At 35.9% G+C, this 21,584-nt stretch overlaps 3 protein-coding genes across 4 annotated transcripts in view; 1 reads left to right on the top strand and 2 right to left on the bottom strand.

The window, feature by feature from the left end:
- Positions 1 to 21,584, top strand: part of LOC130672639 (uncharacterized) — a 259,637-nt gene that overhangs the window by 215,728 nt on the left and 22,325 nt on the right. The gene's annotated exons all lie outside the window — the stretch shown is intronic.
- LOC130672628 (serine-rich adhesin for platelets-like) overlaps positions 1 to 21,584 on the bottom strand; it is a 91,871-nt gene that overhangs the window by 49,731 nt on the left and 20,556 nt on the right. Inside the window, exon 1 of one of the 2 annotated variants that reach the window (XM_057477274.1) lies at positions 14,975 to 15,411. The exons of the other annotated variant lie outside the window; for it this stretch is intronic. The gene's annotated coding sequence lies outside the window, so the exon portion shown is untranslated. Of the gene's footprint in view, positions 1 to 14,974; positions 15,412 to 21,584 lie in introns of those variants that run through there. 2 annotated transcript variants of the gene reach the window in all.
- LOC130672633 (uncharacterized) lies at positions 6,391 to 8,436 on the bottom strand. Its single transcript, XM_057477279.1, has 2 exons — positions 7,267 to 8,436; positions 6,391 to 7,180 (listed from the first exon to the last, which is right to left on the bottom strand). The coding sequence occupies exons 1-2, from the start codon at positions 7,705 to 7,707 to the stop codon at positions 6,461 to 6,463; spliced, it is 1,161 nt and encodes a 386-aa protein (XP_057333262.1). The 5' UTR covers positions 7,708 to 8,436; the 3' UTR covers positions 6,391 to 6,460.

Genomic DNA, 21,584 nt, shown 5'->3' with positions numbered 1-21,584 from the left:
TCAGGAATTTTAAATCTCAACAAAATCCAGTACACAGTCATCAAGATTTGATGCTGGTACATTAGCGTCCAGATGTGATGGACGATAAATTTCCTACTATAAAAATTTTTTAATATCTAAGTAAATATTTTCACTGCTATCACAATGAACTTCTACGAAAAGTTTACAATCAGGTAAAAGTGGTATATATATATGTGTATATATAAGAACCCGTAAATAATGTAAATGGAGATATAGATATAAGAAAGCCTGCGGTGCACTTCTGTCAAGGCCGAATGATGACTAACGGGCGGCTGTGAATACGAATAAGAATAAGAATAAAAATGAAAATAAAGAAGAGGAGCAAGACATTGACCAAATGATTCAGGCGAGAAAGATCCAGGAAGACCTGACTTTACTCTATAGAGTGCGGCATGGGTGGTGTAGACTCGGTTGTGTGTCGAGCCGAGCTGGACAAGAATGAGAATAAAATGAAAGGTCCACGGATGCGAAGAGTAGAAGAGAGAGTTCATCAGAGTACACAATGACTAAAGATACGAGGCGGCTCCTTTTTTAATTCTCTTTATGAGCATTTCGTTTGTTGATAATCTACATCTCATACACTGTAAATGCCCGAGCGTCGTTGAAAGTCCGTCAACAAATCTTGACACATCTCGCACGTGGTATAAAATTGACTAATTGCCTACCCGTATTATATTACTTAAACATTAAGATACGAGTTTTATTTAATTCTAGTCGAGTCGTCGTGTCGGTGTGACGATTATTATCTTTGTCTCTCTGAAATATATATGTATAATATTATAAATATGCATAACATCTACAAGACAAAGTCTCTCTGGTCGTAGTGCGCGATTAGTCATCGAGGTTTATCGGCCCGGAATCTCGCGGTGCTCGACGAGGCAAACTGGGTGACATAAATGTCAGACGATAGTCAGGAAGGCTCGAGAAGACTTTACTTATAGTTTTACCTCAAGGCTTTAAATCTCTTTAATATGTATTACAGTCCTACAAGTATAACCGTGGGAGCAGAGGCATTATAATTTAATCGTTTATCGAAATAATTATATTTTATAAATAAACAAAACATCTGATCGCTGGGTTGTAAAATCCCTGGATGCCGATGCCAGTGACGATGACGATCACGTTGATGTGGATGTCATATATTTTATTTTATTTGATAAATATAAATATGTGGGCGGAATAACTAGACACTACACGATGCAACTATTTTATTTACGACATGTGTGTAAGAGTCATGTTGCCTGGCCATATCTTGTCTCGATCATTAGCGCGCCTGCGCTCAGAAGTGCGTGTACAGTACAATATATATTTATATATATACATATATACATAGTTGTGTGCTGCCCGATAAAGCTATCTTACGACGGATCGTTTAATATGTACCTTGGCATCAACTTCAGTGTGCACAGGGATCTACACACACGATGTGCACACAAATCCTTTCTCGACAACCCAAAGTGTCATTTAAAACCGCTTCGGCACTTGCTGATAAAATATGTATATTGTGTAGCAATAGTAATAAAATAATAAAGTATATGGCCGTAGATAGGCCGGATAGAGGGAGGCAATTAAAGTGATTGAATGGTTAATTTGCTAAGAGTTTTCGAAAAAGGAAAAGGCTTTTTACGGGAAAGTAAGTGGAGGGCCTCCACCTACGCGGTAAAACATGAGCCTCGTCCATTGCGGCAATCTGAGTTAAGTCGGTACGGAGACACACAAACTGATATATATGTATATACATATATATAAGAGGAACGAGAGGAAAAAATGAGTAAATGATGAGATAGTGTGGGTCGCCGAGAGCAAGAGGATATTGCTGTGTCTCTTGTTATCGAATATTGCGGGTCGCGGAGAGAGTATGCAAGGATGTCCTTTTTCGGAATAATTGGCTCCTTTCAGCGCGAGCCAGAACCCGGGGAGTATTAATTTCAAAGCTCAAGATATACTGTCGTTGAGTTGAGGTTACGCTGCTCGGGTGAAGTTACTCTTAAGGCCTCTTTACAGCACACACTAGTTTGTGCCTTTACTGCACAGCTCGGGATGGATTATCCTGGGTTAAACCGTACCCACGCGTGAGGTCAAGACATGTCTCTTTATTTGTCCGTATTACATTGCGAAACCGATTAAATCCGAGGTTTTTGAGAAACTTATTACTGCATCAGCCTTTTTTATCCGTTCTATTTTCAAGTACCTTCATTATTTTTCTGTCGGTAATATATTTACATACATGTACATTGTACACACATATATACACGTATTTACTTGCCGTTTTTTATTGTCCGGGATAAGGATATAAATTTTTTATTGCATTGCACGATACGATTAATCGAATTCAAATTAATCAGATATGAAATATATATCACATATATCTTGATATCAATGCAATTCTTTTTCGCGTTTACGTCAAGTGTGCGCACGACTTGATAATTTATTGTGACTCGAAACTCGGGGCATTTTAAGTAAAAACTAAATAAATAATTAAATAATTAAATTGTATGGAATATATTATTGTTTGGTAAATAAAAAAAGGCGAAAGACAATACTGTAAATGAGTAAGTATTGCATTGTTTATAAGTAGTCACTCGGTCGTATAGTTTTATAATAATAAGTTTTGTTGGTGCAACACGACTGCAACACCGAGGACATGAACTACACGTCGCTTTCGATTCCTATCCTCTTAAACTTATAATACATTAGATGACTTGTGCGTACATACATTTATATATATATATATATATAACTTTTCCATGGACTATTGTCTCTCTCCACCTCGAGGCATTGTCTTCTCTCGCCAGCAGACAGCCCAAGTAGATTTATTGTGATCCTCGGCTGTATGTACTTAATTCCAATGTTATATACATACATATATATATATATATATACTGCACTGATATACCGGTACGACTGCGTATCAGATGAATGGAAGATACCGAGACACTTGATTTTTCGCTGACCATTATGGAAAATATTTCACATATGAATTTTTAAGCCGGACAAAGACATGGAAAATATTTATATATATGTATATAAGAGCTGGAGTTTAAAAAAATAAAAGCGTGTATAATGGAGAGCGAGAACGAGAAGTGGTCGCGGATATACGAGAGGTAAGCTGTATCGGCAGAAAGTTGCGAGGGACGACATTCCAGAGTCGCTGGGATACCGGCGCCTTCGCCTCCTCCTCTACATCTCCCACCTAGTCTATCGCGCGCCTTTTCCGCGACTCCTTGACCTTAGTACGGCTTCTTTGCTACTCATTCTAAGACTCATCTATCGCAACCTTTATCTCGAGTCATCTTCACTCATCGGGTCTTCAAATTTAAAACTCCCGCTCGGGGTTTAAATTAAAAAATATCAGCTCGTGGTTAAAAATAACTTTCGTCGGACTTGGATCAGATATTCACTCGACAGTAAAAGTTATCAAGAACAAATGACCGAGGCGTGCCTTGAAGATGTTTAGTTTGCTGGTAATCGCCGGGTAGTCGTGAGAACTTCCCTTCGGAGTCCAATTCCCGGGCGGCCAACTTCCGTCGCTCATATCCGCAGGCTCGGTGCCCATCCACGTACAATCCAAAGACATTAACTGTACATTATTCATAATATAAAATAATTTAATTTGCATATTAAATTAGTTTAATGTCTGACGGAATAATAAAAAATAACATAATGGGCCCGAGGCTGAGACAAGAGCTATCTAAAAATCTTAGTCAGGTTGAGATAATGATGAGAATTGGTGGACTGATGTCTAATGTCTGATGTCTGATGCGAATCTCGAGTGGTCAATCTATTATACTGCGGTTACAGGTTATTTAAAAAGTGTCTTGTATATATACACTCGATGAAATAAAATATTTTTATCCGGTAGGTAAAGCCGGATAAAATCTTTCTTCCTCATCAACTTGCCTCATATCACATTTACTTTTTACAGCTAAAAATATTTTTAAACATAATTTATCACATTTTTCTCTTTTTATATTAATGTTATCATCATTATACTTTTCTGTATACGCTACATTACACACAAAGACACTCAGAGGTCTTGTGTTCTCAATTCAATCTAAAACCCATCTGGTTTTCTCGAGACTCGTCGAAATGCCTCTAAAAAAGGGTCAAGGAAATAAAACGAAATAATATCGAATAAAAGAAAGCAAGATTAACTTTCAAAGCTATCTCCAGCGAGAGAGCATTCGGTCTACACTGAGGCACGTACCAAATTCCGCCCTGATGATTTAACCATCAGTGTATGGTATATTACACGTTTGACTTGTCCTTGAAATAAAAAAAGACCCGGGTCTTAGTCCGAGCAGAGTAAAGACCGAAAAGCAAGACAAGCTTTCTTGAGCAATAATGTCGACAGCGAGGCCGTCTTTGTCTTTTGGTCTTTCTTCATTTATTTCTATACAGCGGATTCGCATAGATTTTTTTAAAAATTAGTGTCGTTAAAAAAAGGCCACACCCGAGACATTCGGCTCCACGCTCAAAGTCCTTTGTTCCTTTTATACTAAATTGCTATATAAAAATATATAAATATATATAGATGTTTTAAAGTTCCGCGAACCAAAACTCTCAATGGCTTACGGAGCATTTCCTCCGAGGCAGGACAAATTGGCTAATTTAGTTGCAGATTGGTTGGAAGTTATTCGTGGGAGTGACATGACTTTTATGATCTTCCTATTAGTGACCCTGAAATATACTTTTACTTTAGTCTTTGTGACGATGCCGAACCGATTGCGTATTCTCGCAGCCATTTGCCCGGACATTAAGTCCTCAACTCAATAACTAATATATATATTCTTCTATATATATACATATAGAGAACAGACGATTTATAATAACGTCTCGTCATTTAAAGAGTTTGATCGTGATCTTAGAGCTGTCAGTTTGAATAATATTTAAGCGTTATTTTCCCTTGTTCACGAGTCAATGAAACGGAATGCTAACAATTGAGCTCCCAACAATTGTTGCTTACATATCTATATATGTATTATATATATACAGTAGACAATAAAAACTAACCGAGCCATCAAAACACTACTATTTCGAGCGGCGATAGAGCCTTGAGTATCATCATAAGCAGCCTTTCCACGTAATAACACCAACAAATACGAGAAAGGTATGTGTAGGATAGTTGTTTAAGTAGTATAGAGCCTATACGTAATCTAAAGTACACGTTATTATCAGACTGAATCACCTTAGCACTTTGGAAATACCTCAGTCTGTAATAAATCCCGCATTCTTTATTCCACATTTGGTTAACCGTCCTCCAGGAAAAGTTGAAGGTACTTTTTATTCAAATCTTCGTCTTATAAGACTGGGAGGAAGAAACTGGACCAGTTTTTCAGGATTTTCGCGCGTCATGAGGAAGTAAGGAGCATAGCCGAGAATCCAGTTGACTATTTCTCGACTAGAATGGCCCCCTAGGGCAGATCCAGCCGGTCGCTGCCAAGATCCACTCTCCGAGGCATACTTTGTGTCTCTGATGTCAACCAGTCATTAACCTTTAGGATGATGCACTGATCCTCCTTGGGGTTGATAACTCGTTGAGAATTTAATAAAAATCATGATGATCAAAAGGTGGCGGCTGAAAGGACTCCAGTGGAGGAGGAATCGAATATTTTGTATATTAGAAGCATATTATTTATATTGTATTATATTATAAACAAGATAATCCTGAGAAATTGATGAAAATACGACTATCGGGCGGCTGTTTTATTCGAGAGACGTAGAAGGGAGAGTGAAAAATTACAAGTCATATCCAATCGATTAAGCATATCACTTGTGGCGAGAGGATAACGACCTGGGACTACCTTGCCGGTGCTAGTTTTAACGTTGCAATAAGAGTGCCAACTCCAGTCACTCAGTAAATAAAACGTTTTAACGTCTTTGAGATATGGCCAAGCACACACACGTCCACACATACAATAGTATATTGTGAAACAAGTGCGACAAGTTGTCGATTGCCCACGAAAGCGAAGTTGAACGCACGAGCGAAGCGAGTGCGGTCATTCGCTTGAGTGGGCAATCGACAACGTCGCACGAGTTGCACATACTATTTTGTATTACAAATGCGGTGATATATGTGGGTACAAAATTGGGGTCCAGGGGCGAAGCCCCGGCAGGGTCCAGGGGCGGAGCCCCGGTGGGGTCCAGGGGCGAAGCCCCGGCGGGGGGTTGGGGGGGCGGAGCCCCCCCAGTCCCTCAAAACAAATAAAAAGTTTAAAAAGAAGAAAAAAATATATTTTAAACAATAAATAAAAATTAATTAATATTAATAAACAAAAAATAAATTTTTTCAATTTTTTAAAAGGACAAAGCCTTTTCGGACCAGAAATAATAGCTGAAAAATTAAGCATTCAAAAAAGTATCAATTAATTACAAATGAATATAAATTTATTTGATCAGAACAAAAAATAACAAGAACAACAACAGCAACATAAATAAGTTACTTTTTTTCAGTGTCATTTAAAAGAACTGAAATGTTTGTGCAGTTCGTAAATGTAATATTCAAATTCATGGCGTTTTTAGATGAAACCTGCTCTAAAATTTCGGATCTTTCATTTTCTTGATGCATCACAGTGATGTTCATCGGTTCTTCAGAAGTTTTTCCAAAAATTGGGTTGTTTGAGTCTGAATGTTCGCGTGAAGTAGATGGTCTCGATGATATGGCACGTGCAATTTGCTCACTAATCCGTTTTTTATTACCTACTGAGTCTTCCACGTAACTTTCAGCAACGGGATTGGATTTCCATCCTCCGTGCCTTTTTATTGTAAGAAGATCAGCACCAGAATCCGCTAACAGAGTAGCTGATGTTCTTCTAAAAGTATGGCCTGTGTAAGACTCCGGGTTTGCTAAATTCAAATATTTCGCTACTATTTTTGGCATGCTACCGAACGTATTAATGCCAATATTTTGCCTCGTACACCTGCCGTTCCGATAACCCACGAAGAATCTCTTGGTAGCTAAGTTTGTTGGGCGTGAAGAAGAGTATTTTTTATAAGTTTGATAAAACGCATCCGTCACGACAAAAGATCTTGCTTTGCCGGTTTTAGTTTTTGGAATTTTCACCAACAACATGTCACCTTTGTCGATTATATTGTCCACTGTTAAATCACAAAGTTCATGACGCCTGCACGCACCTTGAACCCCAAAAATCAAAGCCACCTAAAAAATAAAATAAGTATGAAGTATGTTTATGTATTTATTTATTCAATGATAAAGAGTGATCAAAAGTATTAAAAATAACTAACCTTAATTGCCAAGAATTGATTATCAGGAGCTTGGTTCAAAAATTGATTTATTTGCTCAGCGTCTAACGTTTTAGCTTTTTTTGGTTTAAAACCTTTATTTTGCTGCTTTAAAAAAGCGATCAAACCCGAATAATTATAAATATTAATTTTGTGTTTGATGTCAATCATACTTCGCAACATTGAGTAAGTGGCCCACAAAGTTGACGGTAATTTGGTTTCGGCAAGTTCACTAAAATAAGTCAGAAGAATGGGTTCAGAAAAGCTCTTGACCTTTTTATTTCTTCGCCATTCCATAAACTTATTGTAAGCCGCTTCATATTTGGGTCTCGATACTTGAGGAACTAAATTATTTCTTACTTCATCGGCTTTTTTCAGAATTTCAGGTGGTGTGGATTCGTCGCTCGAACTTTCTGGAGTTTCCGGTATTATTTCCGACTCCATATTCGTTTTTAAACTAATTTTAATTTAATTACAATTTTATTTATTAAATTAAACTGTCAGACGCGTCAACCTCAATTCAGTTTTAATATGTCGATTGTGTTTTTTTTTGTTATTATTTTTTTAATTTTAGCAATTTTATCTAAATTTGCGTGTGCCAAGAATAATTTACGTGCGACAAGTAAACTTGTCGCACTCAAATAACAGTTTTATTTATGAAAAAACTCACGCATAATTTTAAAATGGGCAAACGGCTCTTTTTCAAACGCAACAGCGAGCGTCAAGATACTACTTTTCTCGCATGAGTAATACAATAAATATATAAAACACAAGTTATTCAACGGACTTGTTCTTTGATTTTGACGACACTGTTACTGTGCGTTTATTTATTTGTTTGTTTGCCGTCCTTGTGCTTGGTAATTACGAGGATCCTCGCTGACAGATGATGTTATAATGCGATAAATAAGAGCAATAAATATATGTGCCGAAGAAAAAAATGTAAAGCAAAACAACTTTTGGAGCAGTCTATTCAAATAAACTGTAAACCAGATTATTTTCCAAGACCTTGGATGCATTTATTCATATACTTATGACTTGTGATATATACGTTTGCTCTCATTTATTTCATTTGACTTAATATATGTTCATTTTTCTCATTTATTTCTTTTGTTAAACCTGCCACAGCAATTACCTTCGAAGAAATTTAAAATAATTTTAAAAATCAAAGAATGCGCCGGTGTCATTGTGATTCACGGAACATTACGATGCTATTTTTGTTAACAATTGCATTGCGCAATCATGTGGATAAAAATTGTAATATTTTATTTTAAATAATAATAATAATGTTTGGAGAAACGACTGTAGGGGCGTACATAATAGTTTTCTCATTTCTTATTGAAAGGCTTCGACTATACTGACTCTATAGGGGTGGAGGCCCTACGAGTGGTTGCTTTCAATGACACCTGGTGCTTTTGTATCTTGATATTGTAAAACAACGAGGTCACTGTCAACATGCCGGTTCGAAGTGAAAAAGAAAACCCAACTGAAGAAAAAAATAACAGTCCAAGTAATGCCACAAAACTCTTTGCAACGAGACACCGTCTTCCGGCCAGAGCCGGATCTTGATCTTCCGTGTAAAGAATCCAGTAACAACAAAAAACTGTAAATGTACACAATAAATAAAGATCCGATAAGTATTTAGTATTGAGAAATGCGGTCGTTATGATATTCTCAAAGTCCGAAGTGATGGTGTGGGATAAGACGAGGATTATCTCATGGCAAACAAGAGTATTAAGTAACGGTTATCTTTCCTTGCTATCCTAGATGTACTCTAGAGCTTTTAACCGGCTACATATATTACTGATGTAATGACTAAGGAGCATTTTCTCGTATGTACTTACTGCTAGTGAATTAATCCAGCAGTTATCTCTTGACCAGAGTTGAGATAACGATAACTCATCTGTCACTTTCGATTCCATTTGCAATTATGCAGGAGAACAGAACAGAACAAAACATGAAATAAAACAAAGACGGAGATAAAGACTAATTGATATGATTATGTGATGGGACTGAAAACAATTAGCAGATACTAGGGATTTACATCAGCACACGGTGTTTTTATTTAATTTGTCACGTGGCTTATCGGTGAGTTAACTCAACGTCAACAGCTTTCCCCTTTTTGCGATAAGACCCGATAGGCGGACCTTTGCAATCGGCTAGTGTTGCAATGAAATCCATAAAATTACGAGGAAATTAAACTATTGATAACACCGGCACACAAAAAAAAATAAGTTCTCTGTACTTTTGACGGGACCGATTTATTCCCATGTATTTTGACTCGCTGAATCCAAATCCGAGGTCCGTTTAACCCGTACACCCTCCGATTTTTAGAAAACTTTGAAAAACCTCAAAAAATTTCAAAAAAGCAAAAAAATTTTTAGTATTGTGATGAAAAAAATTTTATAGGGCTAAATAAATAATTATTTTCATGTATGTTTATCTGTCACATATAATTCTCGAACATCCATGGCTCAGACATCTCTAAAATTTTAAATAAATGGCGAAAAATTCCCAAAAAATCGAAAAAAATAAAATTTGGTATAACAAAAATCATTTTTTAAATCGAAATAAATAAAAGAAATCATATTGTTCGATCTGTGATATATATATAAAAAATATTTTGGCCTAAAACATAAAAAAATTTTAATATGCTTCAAAAAATTTTTTTCATCACAACACTAAGAATTTTTTTGTTTTTTTGCAATTTTTTGGGGTTTTTTGGAATTTACTCAAACTTCAAATGGCTAATGTTTTAAATAAACTTCAGGTTAGTATGTGGAGGACCGAAATACATAAAAATCATGCTTAGTTAGGGTTAAAAAAATTTATAAATTTAAAAAACGGTCGATTTTTGTGTATTTTTGAGGTTTTTTAAAGTTTTCTAAAAATCTGAGGGTGTACGGGTTAAACGGACCTCGGATTCGGATTCAGCGGGTCAAAATACATGGGAATAAATCGGTCCCGTCAAAAGTACATAGAACTTATTTTTTTTTGTGTGCCGGTGTAATATGGGTCCCGGGAGATTGGGACTGGAGGCTGGAAGAGATTGAGAATCAACTAATATTTATTTATTTATTTATTTATTTATTGATTGATAAATAAATAAAAGTTATCCAGATAATATTATATGGACATGGAATAATAATCAATCGATTTTTTAACGACCGCGAGAAACTTAAATTTAACGGCCGGTGAAGGAATGCAGATAACGCGGTTTAACAACACAAGCTGCTGGCAACAAGAGAGTTTACTATCGAGTGAATTCCAGTGTGTAGAAGCAGCAGCGAACCGGGCGTTAAGCCGTGTACAAAAGAGCCATTTCATGTCGATATCAATTCGCTTAAATATTTGCATAATTCGTACCGTTGATGCCAACGAAACTAAATCGTTCACGGCAAATTGTCGAAACTCTTTTTCGGACGGGATTATTCTGTCGGGCAACAGCCGCCAGCGAATGCCATTTGAAAACCGCGAGACCAGAGACCAAAGTAGCCGAGTTTAAATGAAGCTAAAATATATATTATATATACATATGAATACAGAATACTAAATAAAGCCGAGCAAATAAACGCTCGTAAATATTTAAAGAATAATATTGTCGTTATCGTAAATTAGGTACTGCTGTAAATTATTTACCCGCGAATTGGAGCAACAACTTATTGAATTTACAATAAATATTTTTTATGGAAAATCTTACAGATGACAGATTCAAATAATAACTCAATACCGAAATAATATAATTATTTATATAAGAGGATTCCCGTTACTGAACAAACTTTTCCACGGCTAATAACTTTTTGCTGTTGTTTGTAAATATACCGGGAAGAGATTGTTGTTGTTAATTAAGACAATAATGAAACAACGCCGCGGGTATCTGGGGACTAGCGAGTGGTCTGCTGTTCGCATCAATGACGTTCGTTATGCTCGCGGTTAATATTGTTCCCAAAGTAAATAGTCAGTTCCACAAAACGAAATTATTAAGTATATAAATGATAAATAAAAAATAAAAAATAATAAATCGGTATAAAAGAGGTTACGAAACAGAACAAGAAATCCTTTGTCACAGATGATGTTTAAAAAAAAATATATATATGTATCAAGTATAAATTGAACATTTCCAAGCATTCTCACGACTTGGATGAAACAATTTAAAAGGATGATGACGATATCTTTATGTACTGGGTATATGTACGTACTGAGAATGAGCTTAGCAACATGACGAGACACGATATATACCACGATGACTATGGACTTAGATACTGTACAACAGATCCATATATTTCTCAAGAACAAAGTCAACGAGAGTTTACGAGATCAACTAGCCGTCGTTTTATAACCATCTGTATTGTTAAAAGTTTCACTCCTCGTGTCATCAAAGCCGTTCAGAATCCAACTGAAGCTGCTCTTTATTGTAGAAATTACGTTACTTCGACAAAGAAGGCTATTATGTATTATAAATATATATATAAGATCGAAAAGAGTGAGGGGTGAGGATAAAACAAGAAGCGTGACAGAAGAAATCGGCTTAAGCATGCTCTTAATATTTATACTTAGACTTATAAATAAATATATTCTTAACAGAACGAAAACTAATGGCCGATTCAACTGGTCACAGAGACCGAGGAATGCTTATATTAAGTACATGATGCTTACAAGTAACAGCTTGCGTTATAAATCCCATATCCATGGGCATATAATACTAGACTATCGGATCCAACTGGAGGAAAAGAAATAAGATGCTGCTACAACTCTGCATATATATAATACTCGCGTGAAATATAAATTAGGATCGGTGATGCATTGACGCGAGTGCAGACTGCAGTCTACAGCCAGAGGAAATTCAAAGCTAAAAATTAAAACTCTATGAATATATATGTCGGCAACAAGTATCGTGACACATGTTGATACTATTTATCGCGATAAATCGTCTAGGTTCATTGACTTTTAGGAATTTTCGAGCTGTTTTTTATCACCTACTTCTCACACATTACGCGGTTATATGTAATAATGAATACTGTAATAGCGAATTCAAATAACTATGATTTTTTATGTGAGATAAAGATTAATCTCATTACTTAAATAATTACGTTGCGGCTATAGGTTCATGTGCTAATCGAGTATCAGTTTGCTGTAGCAGTCTGCAGCCAAGTCGATGGAGAAAGACTCTATCAGCAATTCAACAGACAGAATAAGATAGATCAAATAAAATGCACGTATGCTTATACATTATTATAATAACAATATTGAAAGAGATGGTAAAAAACACATTCGCTGACGTTGCAGACTACCGCGTTCACGTTCGCGTTCGCATAATCCTTTTGGAGCCGCGTAATTTCTTTGCGCAATAATCCGGTAGGCTCTTCTTTTCTTTAATTATTATTGTTGTTGTTGGTTTTTTTGTGTTTACAACGATCCTGTTGAGCGTTGAGGAGAAAGAGATAATAAGGTTTTAACTCTCCTACGCCACTCTCGATGCTCATTAAACGCCGATCCGTTTATTGTGTCGATGTGAATCTGTTCGAGCGATGAACACAACAACAACAACAACAACAATAACAACAACAATATACAGGTAATACAGACGGGTAAGAAGCAATACAAGGCATAGCTGCCGATGTGCAATCGAAGGATGTTTACACGCCCATTCCAACTTGTATAACGGTGTCTATTTGTTCTCGGTTAATTTTTCATCAAACTCAATTATCTTATCTACATCTTATTCTGCTGGACGATCGAAAACTAAATTAATGATGGCCATTAATAAGTACACATTTATAGGCAAACTATATACACATAATAGTTTATTATTACTATTATCATCATTTTGTTTCCGTCGTTAATTAATAACTTGTATATCTCTCAAATAAAACAACCACGAGCGTGTAATTTATTTCCTCAACTTTTGAATTAATTGCCAATTCAATACCACTGACTATGACTATGACTACATAACTCTTTATTGGCTCAGCGCACATATAACGCCTATGAAATACAAATATAAATATTTTATTAAAGCCAAAGGATCAAGTATCTCGGCCTTGAATTATCACGAGTACCCGAGCAGTCTGATATGATGTGTCTCATCGAGTCGAGATAAGATTTATATATATGAGATATTAGGGCCGTGTAACGTCTACACAATGAGTTTAACGACGACATGATGTGATGATGAAACAATATATATAGTATAGCTTTGGTAGCTATTATTTTGTCCGTATCGGTTGTCCATTTGGTCGGCAAGGATTATTGCGGGATCTCTGCTGCGGATAGACTGGTGATGCTTGAGGGTCTTGACCGAGGTGCAGAACCTGCTGGGACAACTCCGAGTAGCCTGCTAGTACAGCCAGCGATTTAACAAGCATCGTCGGTAGATTGCAAGGCCATGGGGTCTGCATCCCACCAGGTATGTATCGATTGCCATACCTGAGACGTGGATTTGCTAAGGCCTGTCACGCGTGCTTCCTTTCCTCTTTCCCTTCTTTCATCATTCCCAAGTGGTATAAACGCGTCTGCCTATATATTATATATATGTGTATATATATAGCTATACTCATATATAACATAACAACGTTTTATACACAGATAGATGTGGAGAAAACGTCGTACAAGTTAACTCGGCTTATTATTAAAAACTAAGCGGAGATAGCTTTTGACCTTGAGCATGGCAATGAAAGCCTATTAAAGCACTCGGAGTTTAAATTAAAATCATTCAAGTTTAGTCTTGTTCGTAAGACCAATAAATGGATTTTAATTGATATTGCTTGTTTCCATGGATTTATTTGTTTGTTTAAACATCAGTTTGTTTGGCTAAACCAAAAAGCGCATTAATAAATACGCTGTCGTCATGAGTTTGTTTAAACAAGTGTCCTGTCTTGTAAAAGAGTTGTGTTTTTGAATAATAAACAATTTTCTTTGTGACTATATATATATATTTATATGTATAAATTGTAGAGTTGATAATAAACAATCTAAGCGGTAGCTTAGTGGCGTGCAATAAATTGTATATCATAAGGAGTTTATATATATATGTAATTTAAAAAAAGTATTTTCTTTGAGAGAGGATGCACAAGAAGTGGAATAAATGCAAACAATCCAGGGATTGCGAAGACAGAACGGGCAGAGGAAGATAGAGATGGAGATGGAGGAGAATAAGAGGAAAAACAAGAACAAGAACAAGAACAAGAACAAGGAGGTATGGTAGCAGCGTGCGAGCACCTTTTTAGTAGAAAGTAATGTCGAGGCCGAACGAGAAACAATGAAGGAATGCCGGAAAATAACGACCCCACTTCCCACTACGCTGGTTGTTCATCAACAACCTCACCTACACGAGTTTAATTCAACTCATTTAAGAGAGTGTGAGAATGTTTTCTTGGATTATTTGTTAACCGTTAACACCTGGAATTAAGAAAAGCCACGTTACGAAACCTATCAATGTCTACTCCGACTCCGACTACGAGGAGCACAAAACCAACTACAGTTACTCACAACAACTTATTTTCAGATTATCATTTCATAAAGAAATTCTTCAATGGACTTTTATTTATTGCTCCGAAATTACAACAAAAAAAAAAATAAATAAAGAAATGAAATATGTTATGAGATCAAAAGCTACCGAAATTGCATTTCGAAATAGTGACGTCATGTGGGACTACAATACATGGCTGTAACTACTGCTGTGATGGAAATTAAACTGTGGAAGTAGTAGACGTACCTATGAGTCTGCAGGATTCCACCTGTTGATTTAACCTTATTCTCAAACCCTGTTCTCCGGAAACTCAGCTGGTCAGTTTTAAATAACAATCCGGAATTCACTGGCCAATAGCGATATCGAAAGATACCGACACCTATTCACTAGTTCACTTATCAAATTAGTACCATCACTTTTGTTGTTAATTTAAAAACCATTAAATTAGATAAATAATAAGTCTAAAATCAACCGTAAGAAAAAGTTAAATCGTTAAATTTTTCCACACACGAATAAATAATAAAAATTTAAAAAAACTCCAAAATAAAGTCTTTAATTCACGTGTTAAAATTTAAATATTTAATCAGTCCCGGCATGGTCACGACACACGACCGTGGCTGTTGTGTGTTCGCGCAGCAAACCCGGTACGGTGTTACTGCTCCGGGCGAACGCCGATGCACGACTGCCGGCGAAAATGCCCGAAGAACACGGCGGGAATATGTGGGGGAAATATTGAAGGACTCGTGAGGACTCGGCGGAGATCGTTTCCAGCCGATCGGTGCCGAGGGACACGCGCGACTCCTATCCTATCCGCCGCGAACACAAGACCGCGAAGAGCGAGCAGAGGACGGGGAATAAGGACGCCGGTGGATGGAATGCATGTGGCGGAAACCGGGCGGGATCAGAATAATCGGGATCGAGTGGAGGAGCGTTCTCCAGCTAAGCTCGCCGCCGGTTTGAAGGCAACCCAAGGCAAACGACCGCTCTACACTCACTTTGTTGCTCTCGTGTGTGCCCGAGTCCTATGTCCTATCCGGAGTTACTGATCGAGCGAGAGACCAAAGTAAGACTCCTAGGCCTATTATCCCCTTCTTATTCTTGGTTATTTTTTACCTCAAACCTATACTCGATACTCTATACTCCAATCATACACATTTATTACTTATATTATTATTATTATTATTTTTACCAAACATGTGAATTCAATTAAAAAGCAGTCACGAGGTCACCGAGGGTGTTTTTAATTAATAACTATACGCTACGAGTGTTTACGATCGTTTTATTTTCACCTCTTTTTTGTCGACAGATTAACACGAGATTTCTCTCGATGACGTCAACCACCGCGAGTCGTTACCTATATACAAATATAATAAATATAACAGCAGCAACAACAACAATAATAACAAGGATAATAAAAGAAGAGAGTTTTTAACCGATGGCAGGTTACGCGTGACTGCTTGCCCTTTCTCCGTTTATTGTCGAACCCTTTTATTCCAGCATCACTGACCAAATGTGATATGCACGAGACTTCTTTACATTTACACAAGTATAAATGTAATTCCGCTTTACTCGGGAAAATAATAATCGTAAAGTATTGGACAATATCGAGTGTCACCGTCAAGCTGCATTTAATATTTCACGGTATTTTTTTTTTTTTTATATTTTTACTTTTTTTATCGTCTCCCTCGCGCACCCACACAAGTCTCTCTCCTTTCATTCTCTGTACTCGCGAGTCTTACTCGGGCGAATAAAAGGCAAAAAAAGAAATTAACACGGGTAAGGTATACGTACACACATATATATATATATATATACTTGGTATAGAGCAAGTAGTTGAAGGTATATCGCGTTTTGCCGGCCATCTGCCGTAGTGCCAAGGCCGCCGAGTTGCTTCGTTTCTTCCTTTACTTAACTTATATACAGCAATGTGGATACGTTTTGCCCCTCGCGATATAGCTCTCGATCGCGAGTACAGCATGTGGATATAATGTGGATACTGGATACTCAGGCAACAAGAACAATGAGGGGCAAGTCGATTAAATAATTGCCAATGATAAAATCCCAATACCAGATTTCGAACAAAAACCATTTAATTAATTTTTTTATTTTTTTTTTGAGTCGGGTGATGGTGATACATAATAAGTCTGATCTCTCCTCGGTGACTTAGGATCTTGAGACTCCTGATGCCGACCGAATTACGTGCAATCGATGTGCACGTGCAATGTGTCCCAATTAGTTTGTATGCAAGTCTTGATACTTAAGTCTGTGCTCGTTAATTATGCTGATTGCGTAAGATCTTGCAGCACGTGTAAGCATAAATGACACCGAGATAACACCATAGATGTAATTATACAATAAATTATAACTTTTAGTTTATAGATATTAACTTTAATATCTTATATATTTTTTATACCTTTCAATATGTTAAATCATTCAAATGCAATTCATCATTTCATCGGTTGTTGCTGTTTATTCAATGGTAATAAAAATCGTGACGATGAAACGAGGTAATGAGAAAACATTGAAAAATTGTTTTGACAATAAGGAGATTGATATTTGCGTAATGTAATAATATGGCTAAAGGTTTAATTCGTGAGAAGTGATTTATCAAATGCCTCGCACGGCATAAATATATATGTATATATATATCTATATATTGTAGGGAAAGGGGAGGGGGCAAAAGGGGGTAGGGTAGGCAAAACGGGGTACCCCCAAAATTTGATAAAAAAAAATTTTATATTTTAAATGGTTTTTAAACATTCACTGAAAAAAAGATTTATTTGAGCCAAAGATATCGTATATTTGGATATGGCCAAATAAATATTTAATTGTGAGAAAGATATAATATATTTGAGTAGTTTAATTGCGTGAAATAAGTGATTTATTTGTGGTAAAGAAATGATCCAATTGCTACAAATAAATAAGGGCTTCAAATATATGTATAGTATCGCCAAATTTTAGGTTATTTGTCACAAATTTAATATCTTTACCACAAATATATCAATTACTTACCACAAATAAATTATATATTTCCGTCAAATTATAAAATTATTTGAATCAACTGTCATATTTTGTTGTACCAAATATATTTATTTGTCATTAAGAAATATTCAAAAAAAAGCCATAAATAAATGGATTTATTTGGGACGAATATTTCTTTTTTTCAGTGTTCCAAAATCACTTCTGTAAATATAATTAAGCGTTACTTTGAATTTTTTTTGGTAAACTTTTTCAAAAATCAATTGTCAGTTGAAAAATATTTATGACGTTTGTTTTATGATAAAAACTATTAAAAATTTTTTTTCTTCTTTTGTCTCCAATAAACATGTCATATATAATTTTTCTTCATGTAAATTCCGTAAAAAAAAAAATTCAACTAAATCAAATTCGTTTAAAATCCAGAATTTTTTTTTTTTACCCTTTTTAGGGGGTACCCCACTTTGCCCGCAGAAATGAAAAATTTTTTTTTTCAACGGTAACTGAAAATTTCTTCTATTTACTTTGAATATCATTAAAAAAAAAAAAGATTTAGCGTATTTGAGTCCTCAAAAACTTGATATTTCTTTCAGTACCCCCTTTTGCCCCTCCCTCCCCAATATTATAAACAGACAAGAAGCTTTGCCATAATACCAAATGCAGATAATATTAGCTTTTAACGCACACTTTATTGTTTTACTTTAACTTAACACTCATTACTGCTTACTCATAAGCAACAAACACAATTGCAACGACCTGGCAATTGGGTGCATGTCGAGAATAACACAAGGGGTGGGTACTCGAGAGCTTCTGAGTGACAACATGCAATGCACGGCGTAATTGACCGCGTAATAGAAGCGCGTTATGCAGTTGCACTTTTATATATCTATAGATATATAGATATATAGATGTGTAGATGTATAGGTTCGGCTTGGTATATGTAGCAGTTATAGATGTAGGAATACAAACACGCGGGTTATGCTCATGAAGAATATATATAAGAAAAGAAGTAAGAGAGAAATGCAGCTGCAGATGCCCGGGGATACCGGTCGACCTTGAGAATGCTACGCGATGTATGACTCGACGTCGAGACTTTCCCATTTATGGTCTCGCATCCCTATCGTCGCATCAATGGCAACGTCTTGACGTGGAAAAAAATTATTATATATATATATATATATATATATATATATATATATATATATATAGAGGGAGAGAGATATATTTGAAAAAATATAAAAGTATTAAATGAAAACAACAAACAAAATAACCAAAAAATAAAATAAGCGACGAGAGATGTATCTCCTTGAAGAAGTTTAATCCGAGGTATCGTATAAAATTGTAATTACATTTTTATGCAAGGATCTTGTTGTTTGATTTTATTATCAAGGTACATTTTAAGTCGACGTCTTGGGTCTTTTTAAAATTTATTTGCTGACTTGATCATCATCATTTTATTATTTATTATGTGGATATTTTTATTTTATTAATGTGCCTACAGATGTACGAGTGTTCCTCTTTACCTTATGTACGATACAGTACCTCATACATAGGGAGTATTATAAATATATATATATATATATATATATATATATATATATATATATATATATATATATATATATATATATATATATATAGAATCGTGATGTTATATTCCCGAGTCTTTGTCCAGCGACAGCGTACTCTCGTCCTTAATTCCGATTATAGTCTTCTTTGTCCCAGGGTATAAGCCAAAAAAGGCGGGTCTAATGCGACCGAGGGAGGGTCAGAACACGCGGACATTTTTATCTCGTCTAGGGAGAAACTCGAGGATAATCAAGTCCAAGGACACGTCACGCGAGGTAGACAGACGACATATATCTCGGAATGAGGAGCCTGCTCTGCTCTACTCGAGACCCACTCTCTACACGCTATTTCACCACATCCAGCGCATCCTTACTTTCGGGTTTCGGGTTTTCGGTTTTATTTGCATTTAACTCGGCTGTTCTCTGTCAGCTTTTGCCTGACAGGATCCTAAATTCTTTAAAATTATATTCATTAAATAAACATCTTAGTCATACTGAAAACGTGAGCGTATTTATTATGTACAATTTCACACTTTAAATACCTCTGCATTGTAATATTTTTTTTTTGGCATTCGAAAAATAAAAAAACATTCGAATAAAGGAGAAAAAATTATATATAAGAGAAAGTCTACGGGAGACGGTCCTCCAAGCAAATCGTGCCTTTTCACTTCGCGCCTATAAATATGTAGCGACACGAAGTGCCTGAATCCGGAATTTGTATTTCAGTAAAGTTATTCAAGTTAGTACATAATATCCACCATAATATAACTGGGTATTAGGAATAAATCGAGACGAGATATCTGTCCCCGAGATAATTTATTTAGTGCAGAACGTCAACTACCTGAAAATCCTTTATTTGGGTGAAGTTAAATTTCCTGGCGTGAAATAAACGGCACGACGATCGATAAAAGGATATTACGTTTGGATAAAAATATCAGGAGATAAAATGAAAAATTTAAAAAAATGAAAAAAAAGCTTGCAAATGGATGGCAGTCGGTGTACGTGGGACTGTACGAATGTAAATGCTACTAGGATCTGCATAATTTGCAGCAAGTTTCTCTGGTTACTGCACTTTGCATCTCTTATAAAACCTCAACTCTGGCTCGCTGTCGTATCGACTTGTTTGCAGACGAAGAGACAAAACTACCAAGAAAACTATCTCCACGAATATAAGGTGTCACGCTGCTCGACACCAACACTACATACTCTTCCTCTCACACTTAGTCAACTTATTATTTCCCAACTCGTTGTCTAGATAATCACGAGCCTAATGCACTCGGCCAATAAAACGCTGAATTATTGAATTATATTTAAGATGTGAAAAATCAACCGTTAAATATTTACACAAATAAATGCTAATTTAATTACCCGTGACGTTTTTAAAAGACAATTATTCAAAATTTCAAATTATCCTGTTATGTGTAATTTTTACGTCACGGACAATCCCTTTTCCAAAATTATACTCTTTGAGTTTTTAGCCCACCGTAAACGCAGACCAGGTAAAAAATACTCGTATCGGTCACTGGGGAACACAAATGAAAGAACCCATTTTATATTTCGTGCATTATTATTTCGGTTGGTCAGGTATAAACGGCCCTAAAAATTGAAAAAACCCACCGCACTTGCTGCCTACTAGTTGTAAGAAAATAATTTAAACATGAAAGAAAAACTAACAATAACAGTTCTGCTTTCCGGAAATACCAGCTCAGTTTTGGGACATAAGCTTCGGACTTAATAAAATATACCCGTGAGATTTTACCTGGTGCATTTTATATTTATTCAATTCATGCGTTATATATTTAACAGCACAGTAGAGTTGTGTGCAGTAGCGGGTATTGTTAGCGCTAATTAGCCGCTCCGCGAAACATTCTTTTATCGTCACCTCAATGAGAGTTTTCCGGTAGCGTATGTGTCGTCAAGAACGAGGATAAGTCTAAGTCTAAGTCTATGTCTATGTCTATGTCTACGTCTATGGGATGGTAGTTGTCAGGTAATCGTACATACTCTGAAACCACACAATAGACACTCGGCTGTTCGTGGTTGCCGGTGATTCGTCTTAGTCCAGTCGGCAAACTGACAGGTTTTAATTAATTTAGTCAGTAGGTACGTGTCTAATGAACCATATTAGATTATTCAGAGTCTGAGTGTGTAATTGCTGGTAAAACATCCTTCTAGATAAATATATGTACGCATATATGTATGGATATTTTAAAACATAAACCATCATTTCTTACAGCTTACATGCATTTTAAATATCTTATACTTTTTCTCATTAAATTTATGTTGGGTCATAGTCAAAGGCTAGTTTTAAT

Source organism: Microplitis mediator, chromosome 8, assembly GCF_029852145.1.
Source record: "Microplitis mediator isolate UGA2020A chromosome 8, iyMicMedi2.1, whole genome shotgun sequence".
In the NCBI taxonomy this organism is placed as follows: Eukaryota; Metazoa; Arthropoda; class Insecta; order Hymenoptera; family Braconidae; genus Microplitis; species Microplitis mediator.
The sequence above is the reverse complement of the archived record's forward strand: the minus strand, read 5'-3'. Positions and strand labels throughout refer to the sequence as shown.

Excerpts from the sequence above, each read along its gene's own strand:
- LOC130672633 (XM_057477279.1), bottom strand. The coding sequence starts at position 7,707 with ATGGAGTCGGAAATAATACCGGAAACTCCAGAAAGTTCGAGCGACGAA. Across the intron at positions 7,181-7,266 it reads ATCAATTCTTGGCAATTAAG|GTGGCTTTGATTTTTGGGGT; the intron begins GTTAGTTATTTT and ends TTTATTTTTTAG.